Source organism: Dipodomys ordii, unplaced genomic scaffold (genome assembly GCF_000151885.1).
Source record: "Dipodomys ordii isolate 6190 unplaced genomic scaffold, Dord_2.0 Scaffold80, whole genome shotgun sequence".
NCBI lineage: Eukaryota > Metazoa > Chordata > Mammalia > Rodentia > Heteromyidae > Dipodomys > Dipodomys ordii.
In genome coordinates, this window is record NW_012267296.1 from 9,648,760 (window position 1) to 9,658,635 (window position 9,876).

The following is a 9,876-nucleotide window of genomic DNA, read 5'->3' on the forward strand; positions in this document are numbered from 1 at the left end:
AGTTGTAAAGTTCGTTTTCGACATAACAACTTGTACGTCTCATTGTTGCAATGGGTCCACCTGTATCCCTATTTAAACGATTTGTTTTTTCCCTTCCCCTCCACAAATTATAACAACATCAAATACAGTGAAAGCAGGGGTTATACCGTGGGGAAGGGACATACAAAGAGGACCAATGACTTTTATTTACCTGATGAAGATGTGTAAGGCATATTACCAAATCTATTTCTTAATATTTATTCAATGAGCCAGGCCTTGGTGGCTCAAGTCTGTAATCCTAGCTACCCGGGAGGCTGAGATCTGAGGGGTGTGGTTCAAAGGAAAGTCCATGATTCTTATCTCCAATAAACCACCAGAAAAAACAGAATAGCTACTGTGGCTCAAGTAGTAGAGTGCTAGCCTTGAGCTGAAGAGCTGAGGGATGGACAGTGGCCAAGCCCAGAGTTCAAGCCCCATGAGTGACCAAAAATAATTATTCAGTGAATTGGCTGAATAAATAAATAAATACCAGAAGCTTACTGTAAAACACTTTTGTATAAAAATCTTTATAAAAATAAAGAAAAAAATCTTAAGCCATGAGGTGTAAGGTAGTATAGATTTGAACCTTCCTCTGTGCCACCCTGACAATGGGACAAGCCAGGATAACAAAGGTAGACTGTTTTCAAAAGCAAAAGAGAGGGAGAGCACCAGGAATCACAAAAGAGTTGTAGGATAGCTGAAAACTGGGAGAAACTGCTGTGAGAAGTACGAAATAGCACACAACCTCAACCCTGGGGGGAGAGGAGAAGCTGAAGCCACAAATATAAGATAAGCAAGGCTGCCTTGCTGACTTCAGACTGGCTAGCTACCAGATAAGCCAAAGCCCATAGTTCTCCCAAGCCTTAAGACTAAGGAGTGGGAGAATTGGTGACCTGGGAACTCCTACTGTGCCAGCTGGTCAGCTTTGGGGAAGAAACCCATTTTATCACTCCTAGTCTTGAAAGGCCTATTGTTGAGACTGAGCTTCTCTGGGGACCTGGAAATAAGGAACAATAGCAAGTTAGTGAGCCTGGAGACACATTCCCATCTTGTCTGGTTGGTAGAGGTAGCAGAGGGGGAGGAAACATAAGGACCTGTTGAGAAGGTTAAATAGTGGGGAACTTAGCTTGTGGAGGTCTCTGTGGTCAATGTGCTTGCCCTCTGAGAAGGAATGAGCCACATTGTCTGTGGATCACTGCAAAAATTTAAAGAACTCTGAGGTAGGCAGATTTGATTCCTTCACCTCTCGAGCTACCCTCCTGCTGTGTGTTGCCACCTGATAAGACTGAGAGCTCTGTGACCAAATACAGTGGTCATTTGATTTTCCAGCCTTCTCCCTCATGAAGGCTGCTTTACTGCTGGACAGAATCTGAAAGCTCTGAGAATAGAAAACATATTGGCATTTGGTTCCCTCTAGTTTTCCAACTCTAGTGTAGATCTCTTGGTTCTATTTGCCTCCCCTGGGGGCACAAACTAGAAAGTCTTTGGGAGCAAGTAAGAACCTGTCCAGCCCAGGGGCTACAAAGCTCTTTGGAGCCAGCAGCATAATCTGGTATGCAAAGAATGGAAGCTTCTAAAGTTAATGGTGTCTGAAGCATACAATTGAACCAGTACTGGTCCTGTTCTCAGCATTCATAAAGCACCAGCCTGAACAATATGGTTGCTGTTAGGGAATTTTATTTACTTTTTCCTCTGAATGAATACTGGAAAGTGAGTCCTCAAGAGAAGGTGGCTTCAGCTGGGAAGATGGGTAAGTGGTAGCATGCTTGCCTTGCATGCATGTGGTCCTGGGTTCGATTCCTCAGTACCATATAAGCAGAAAATGCCAGAAATGACGATATAGCTTAGTAGTAGAGCGCTAGCCGTGAGCTGAAGAGCTGAGGGACAGTCCCCAGGCCCAGAGTTCAGGCCCCACACTGACAAAAAAAAAGAGAGAGAGAAGGTGTCTTGCTAACAAGACTGCTGACCAAAATCCATGTAGCTTACAACTTTTCTCAAGAAAAGATAGTTTTCAAATAGTGCTAGGAAGCCTGGATACCTACATGTAAAAGACTGCATCCAGTTCCCTATCTCTCACCATGTATAAAAACCAATTCATAATAGATTTTAGAAGACCTTAATGTAACACCTGAATCTAGAGTAAAACATACGAAAAATATTTTAAGATATCGGCAGTTACTTTCTGAATAAGATGCATCAAATCCAAAAGCTCCTGCATATCAAATGAAATTAAGAATGTTAAACAGCCAGGCTCTGGTGGCACACACTTATAATCCTAGTTATGTTGTAGGCTGAGATTTGAGGATCATGGCACAAAGCCAGCCTGGACTTTATTTTTTATTTTTTGCTAGTACTTGGGTTTGAACTCCACATTCTGGACTTGAACTTGCTAGGCAAACACTCTGCCACTTAAGCAGTGTCACTATGCCATTTTTGCTTTTTCAGATGGTCTGCCTCATGATCCCCCACTTTACATCTCACGTAACTATTATTATAGATGTACACCATTATGCTCTTTCTTTGTTCGTGGTGGGATCTCCCTATCTTTTCCCCAGGTTGGCCTTGAACTGGGATCCTTCCAATTTCTGCCTTCCTAGTAGGTACGATTTCAAGTATGTGCTATTAGTCTTTTCAGTCTTGAGATCAGTTCATAGTATAATTTCCTAATGAAAGGAAATAATCCACCATATTTTGTTCTAGTCAGGCAATTAGAATACTTTTCTTGATTCTTGTTTATTTTAAAGGGTCAGACTTTGATAACCTGAAGACTTTGCAGAAGAAAGCAATCACAAAAATGTTTGAAGTGAGGGACTATTGTTTGAGGCATGATAAGAAAAGAGATGTCTGTAAACCATGTTTAATATAGAAATTACCTCTTATTTAAGAAAAGACTAAACTGGGAACTGGTGGCTCATGCCTGTAATCCTAGCTACTCAGGAGGATGAGATCTGAGGATCGTGGTTCAAAGCCAGCTCAAGCAGGAAAGTCCATGAGACTTTAATCTCCAGTTAACCACCTGAAGACCCGAAGTGGTGCTGTGGCTCAAGTGGTAGAGCACTAGCCTTGAGCTGAAGAGTTTAGGGACAGTGCCCAGGCCCAGCCCTACAACCATCCCCCGGCTCCTCCCTCCCTCCTCTCCCCCACCAAAAAAAATGTCTAAAGGTACAAATGATAGTTATCTTGAAATGCTTCTCAGTTACCATGTAACAAAGGAAAAGTACAAGAAGAGAGATGGAATTCAATTAACAATAGTCTCCTCAGAAATAGAGACACTTAACAAATAAATTGACTAATACTGGGAAACAGTAACCTCTTTATTAGAAGTATTTAGTCAGGGCCTGAATATTTGGATAAATAATACAAAGGATACTTTTGGGTAGAAGAGCCTGAACTAAAATTAATGACTCCCAAATTTGACACAATATTATTATTACCCATGGAGTTTATTAAAAGAACATTTTCAGAGATGAATACATTTGTATGTCACTCCCATTGACATCTCCTGTTAATTTCTGAAACTGAGTAAGCAACACAAACTTTTGATAGAATACAAATTCCATGAGGTCAAGGATCTTTAATTTATGAGCTAATCCTTAGAGTCAATTATACTGTTTTAGCATATAGTAGATGTCTAACTAATGGCATATCTTAAGGAAAGAAAACAGTCCGCTATACTGATATTTGTGGTATAAATTTGTAAAAGTATATGTAAATCTGTTATGCTGTCCTTAAATATTTAAGAATTCTGAACTATGAGCCACTGGCTTTCGCCTATAATCATAGCTACTCTCAAGCAGCTAAAATCTACAGGATCATAGTTGTAGGCCAGTCTGGGCAGAAAAGTCCAAGAGACGCCATCTTTAAAATAATCAGCAAAAAGCAAAGCTAGAGGTGTGGCTCAGGTGGCAGAGCTGCCTGCCTAGAAAAAAAAATGGAAAAGGCACAGGAAAGCAGAACTAACAGTTAACTTTCAAAGAACTCATAAGAAATGTTTGAATGTAGAAAGAAGATTAAAGTTCCAAAGTTAGATTGCCTGCTTTTCCCATAGAGTTTTGGAAATTCTTGTTGCTAGGATGGAGAACCACTACCAAAAGGAAATTATTTTATGTAATTGTCATTCTTGTCATTCATATTTTCTACTATTATTCACTTGGTATTTTACTATATTGTCCAAATACTCAGATCTCTAACATGGTCCTTTGATTTACTTCCACAGTTTCACTGATTTTGGTCTGTCATGGAGCTTGCACTCTGGGCCTGGGCGCTGTCCCTCAGCTTTTCAGCTCAAGGCGAGCGCTCTACCACTTGAGCTACAGCGCCACTTCCTACTTTGACACTTTTAAAATAACTAATAAATATATCTTTGAAAGATAACTTTGCTTCTAAGTGCAGATATTGAAAGGATTTATATTTATTGTAGCATGGTTCTAATTATACTAATCTAGATAGAACTTAGTTCTTAATTTAACCGTGCTCAAATATAAAGCCATTATCACTTGTACTATGTATTTTTTGTAGTGTTATAAAACATCACCCTGCCTTGAGATGATTTTGTTTTTGGGTCCGGTCGTGGGGCCTGAACTCTGGGCCTGGGCACTGTCCCTCAGCTCTTCAGCTCAAGGCTAGCACTCTACCACTTGAGCCACAGCGCCACTTCCGGCTTTTTTCTTTTTGCTCATGTGATGCTGAGGAATCGAACCCAGGGCCTCATGCATGCAAGGCAAGCACTCTACCACTGAGCTACCTTCCCAGCCCTTTGACATGATTTTGAACTTACAAGGATCTTACATTTTTTTTTTGCCAGTCCTGGGACTTGAACTCAGGTCCTGGGCACTGTCTCTGAGCTTCTTTTGATCAATGCTAGCATTCTACCACTTGAACCACAGTGTTACTTCTGGCTATTTCTGTTTATGTGGTACTGAGGAATAGGATTCAGGGCTTCATGCGAGCTAGGCAAGCACTCTACCACTAAGCCACATTCTCAGCCCTGACATTTTGATTTAAAATATGACATGTGAAGCACAAAGTATTTTCAATAAATAAGAATACTGGAATAATTTGACAAGGCAAGTGTGTGGTTGTAAATACTTACATGAGAATCGACGTCTCCATTTTGGAAGTGAATAGAAACCAGGATGGCATGGTGGTACACAACTATAATCCTAGCTGCTCATCAGGATAATTATAGTTTACCCTCAGCAAGGGCTATATGTGCAATTACATTTTAACCAAAAGTCAGTTACTGTCTGAGGCCAGCTCCAGGCAAAAGGGAAAAAAAAGAAAAACAAGATACTCCCATGAAAGAAAAATAAAGCATAAAAGGCTTGGATTGGAACGTAAATGATAGAGTGCTTGCCTAGCAAGTGTCAGGCTTTGATTTCAAGCCTTTGTATTGCTCTCCTCCTCTCCCCTCTTCCCTCCTCCCCCCAAAACAGAAAAATCTGGACAGAATCAAATACATGTGGTATTTGGATCAGAATTCTTTGGATTTGTTCTTCATTTTTGATGTTCTTTTACAAAGAAATTAAGGGAAGACAAATAATAAGATAGGACTTAAGATGATCTGATAGGAAAAAAGCCTTAAAAGTTCCCTGTTAATTAGAGGAAGACCCTCCAGGTTCAAAAACCAAAAGGAAAGAACTCAAAGCAAGGGTTGTTTCCTGTTATACACCTATGTAGTGAATTATAGCTTTTCTTTTCTTTTCACTAGATAGATCTGTTATGTTACTTTTCCCTTCTTAATATATTTTTGAAAGGTTTTGTGAATTTACTTTCAAACATATATGTGAATTGCTTTGACCAAGTTTATCCCCCCCACCCAACCTCTCTAGTGCCTTTCTCCCTCCCAATAGTATCCACCTTTACTTCTGAATTTTTAGTGGCAGTTATTATATATTGACATGACAAGTCAGGAGTTCATAAAAATTGCCTGTATAAGTTTTTAAGATGTATATAGTTAACCAAATATAGTTTTCATTTTCACTTTGCTTCATGCTATAGAAAGATTTGTGCATTTATTTACTTATTTAGCTAGCTAGCTAGCCAGTCCTGGGGCTTGAACTCAGATCCTAGGCACTGTCCCCAAGCTTCTTTTGCTCAAGGCTAGCACTCTATCACTTGAGCCATAGCACCACTTTCAGCTTTTTCTTTTTTGTGGTATTGAGAAATCGAACCCAGGGCTTCATGCATGGTAGGCAAGCACTCTTACCACTAAGCCACATTCCCAGCCCCTGCATATACATTTAAAGTTGCAATATCTCTGGTTGTTGTGTACATGAGTTTGTACTACAGATTCCACAGTCATCTAAGCAGAATATTAGACTGCTGAGATATAAAAAAGAATATTCTTAGTGTTTTGGATTTTGTCAACTTGTTAATAAAATTATAAAGTGTATAAGGGGATTTAGACTTTTTCACAGGGTAGAATTGCTATGATGTGTTAACCCTATTTTGTCTTAACAGGCTTTAATTTCATTAAGGTATATTTTTGCTTTTAGAGTTTAAGAACTCAATGAACTATTTTATTTCTCCAGTGAACATCACCTCTGCTAGGCAGTTAACCGGATGTAGTCGCTTCAGCCATATTTTCCCTTCATCTGCCTACCAGCATATTAAGATGCACAAGAGAATTCTGGGGCACTTATCTTCTGTCTACTGTGTAGCATTTGACCGGAGTGGGAGAAGAATTTTTACAGTGAGTTTGAAGTTTATTATATGGTAACATTATAAATTTAAAACAATTGAAGGTAGACATTATGGCATTGCATATGTTTGTAAACCATTCATCCCATTTGGACATATTAATGCAAGAACACATGGATAGAAATTGAAGACCTTTTCACTCTCCTTTTATATAAAGGGTGAACAATAATGTCCACTATTTTTTGAGAAATTTAATTACAAAATGAAATCTGTAGAAGTCCCTATATTCTTGTAAGGGATAATGCATGTAAAACATGTATATTTGGGTCTCTTTCATTCTATTTTAGTAAATGTTTGTCAAAATGAATTTTTACGTTTCACTTAGTATAATTGCTGACTGTTTTGCCCAATTAATGATTATATCACTTTATGATTGAACTGTTGAGTCACATGGTAGGTAATGAAGAGTCTAACTATATTTTGTTTGTTTGTTTATTTGGGTCCTGTCGTGGGGCCTGAACTCTGGGCCTGGGCGCTGTCCCTCAGATCTTCAGCTCAAGGCTAGTGCTCTAACACTTGAGCCACAGTGCCACTTCCGGCTTTTTTCTTTTTTGCTTACGTGGTGCTGAGGAATTGAACCCAGGGCCTCATGCATGCAAGGCAAGCGCTCTACCACTGAGCCACCCTCCCAGCCTGAGTCTAACTATATTATATACTTTTTTATTTTAATGCTGGTTACTTTTTTGGGGGGAGGAGGGAGGAGCGGCTGGGCACTGTCCCTGAGCTCTTCAGCTCAAGGCGAGAGCTCTATCACTTGAGCCACAGCACCACTATCACTGATTACTTTTTAAAGTGAGTTTTATTAACTATATCATGCTTTTGCTTTTGAGTAAAACAATTGGAGGAGGAGTACATTAGGATTTTTAAGAAATACTAATCTCATTGCTTTATGGCTAAGTTAACACAGGTGCAGATAATAGCACAGTTTATTTTTTTCTATTTATATGCTACAACAAAGGCAAGGTTTGTTATTTTGAGATGTTATAACTCCTTAGACTTCATTACAGAGTCTTCAATTGATGACTTCATGTCTCCTAAGTGTTACCTGTGTATTTTGTTGTTAATGAGTATGATGAGGATGGGAAATGCTGTCTTTTAATAAATATTATGTCACTATTAAATACCTATCACATTCACATATTTTAATATTTTAAAATATTTTTGAAGTTCTTTGTAAGAATTTCAACTTAGTATTTTCCCGTCAGATTAAAATGGCCTCAAGTTTCCTAAAAAATGAATATATACTTTAAATAAGTTAGCAATTTGAAGAAAACATTTTTTTTTACAAAATTAAGGAAAATAATGCTTCCAGGCATATATTGAAAAATAGTGACAGACCTCTGTACATCATCACCTTGAAAATAAAATTTAAAAATATAGTGGCAGAGGGCCGGGAGGGTGGCTCAGTGGTAGAGTGCTTGCTTTGCATGCATGAAGTCCTTGGTTCTATTCCTCAGTACTACATAAGCAGAAAAAGCCTGAAGTGGTGCTGTGGCTCAAGTGGTTGAACACTATCTTTGAGCTGAAGAGCTGAGAGACAGTGCCCAGGCCGAGTCCAGGCCCCATGACCGACCATAAAAAAAAAAAAAAAAAACAGTGGCAGAAATATTTGATGGGAAGTCACTGAAAAGTAAGGTAGAATATTCTGAGTTTTCAGGGTTAGTAATAGTTTTACCTTGTCAGTCATGTTATTTGGACATAGTTTATATTTGCTATGGATACTAATTTGCTATGGAGACTAATAGGTAAAGGCTTAGCAGTAACTTAATGATCCCTACCTTTTATCTTCTTGTTATTTTCAGTGGCTAGGTGGGAAATTTCTGCTTCACTGGAAAATTTGTGTCTATTTTAACTGTAGGGATCTGATGACTGCTTGGTAAAAATTTGGGCTACAGATGATGGGCGCCTCCTTGCTACACTTCGAGGGCACTCTGCTGAAATTTCTGACATGGCTGTCAACTATGAAAATACTCTCATTGCCGCAGGCAGCTGTGATAAGGTTGTAAGAGTATGGTGTCTTCGAACTTGTGCACCAGTTGCAGTCCTTCAGGGACATTCAGCTTCTATTACTTCCATACAGGTAAGAAAAATAAGATCTCTCTAACATAAGCAATCAAGCTGAGAGTGCTTACATTTGTTATGTTCAGTAAGTAATGCAAAGAGTGACAGACAGGCACTTCTTAGGTCCTTTTTTGTATAATCTTATCCATTTATAAATAAGTAATAAAGATACTTGAAAAGATTCTTCCTATAGTATGAAACATTTATCTTATATTTGTGAAAAATATATAAAAATTTTAAATGCCTTACAAACAAGCTTACAAACAAGATATAAACAGGTTCTAACTTGTATTGGCATATACTGCATTAATATGTAATTCAAGGTAATTGTCAGATTAAGTATATATATGTCTCTAGTTTAATCTTACAGATTTTTAGTATTAGCAATTTGTTTCAACTTGATGATTTCACATAAAATACATTATGCATGAAATCCTTTTATCAGATGTTATTCAAAGTAGTAGATGGCCCCAAACACCATTGATAAAACTAAGCTATGTTTTCTTATTTGTGTTAAGAGCAAAATAGAGAAATCTTTATAAAACTTTTATAAGTTGGTCAAGTAGAATACTTTTGGAAGCTATTACTTTCAGTTTTAGGATATATTTTAGTAATATATCACCTGTGTCTGGGGATATAGCAAGAAGTGGGCTCAGTGGATATTGGACTTAAAAAAATTGTGTCAAAATTTTGATTAGTTGAAATGATTTAATGGAATTTTGGTTTTGGTTTTTGTGAGGCAAGCAAGGTCTTATTTTGTAGCTGAGGCTATTAAAATGCTTTGTAGCCAAGGCCTATCCAACTCATTAGTCTTCCTTGCCTCTACCTCTTGAGTGCTGGTATCATACACATGCATCACCTTACTTAGTGCTTTCATAGATTTTCCCCCCCATTGGGCATTGCATTTAATCCAGGGTTTTATATAGGGTCTTATATATTCTAAGCAGGTCCTTTACCGGTGAGCTACGTCTCCAACCCTTTCTTTTCTTTTCTTTTTTTTTTTTTTTGGGTCCGGTCGTGGGGCCTGAACTCTGGGCCTGGGCTCTGTCCCTCAGCTCTTCAGCTCAAGCCTAGCACTCTACCACTTGAGCCACA

The 9,876-nt window shown here is 38.4% G+C and overlaps 1 protein-coding gene across 1 annotated transcript in view; it reads left to right on the forward strand.

Moving 5' to 3' along the window:
* Brwd3 (bromodomain and WD repeat domain containing 3) overlaps window positions 1-9,876 on the forward strand; it is a 122,960-nt gene that overhangs the window by 50,748 nt on the left and 62,336 nt on the right. The window contains exons 7-8 of the mRNA XM_013024995.1: window positions 6,552-6,712; window positions 8,579-8,800. Coding sequence (XP_012880449.1) covers window positions 6,552-6,712; window positions 8,579-8,800 — 383 coding nt within the window. The remainder of the gene's footprint in view (window positions 1-6,551; window positions 6,713-8,578; window positions 8,801-9,876) is intronic.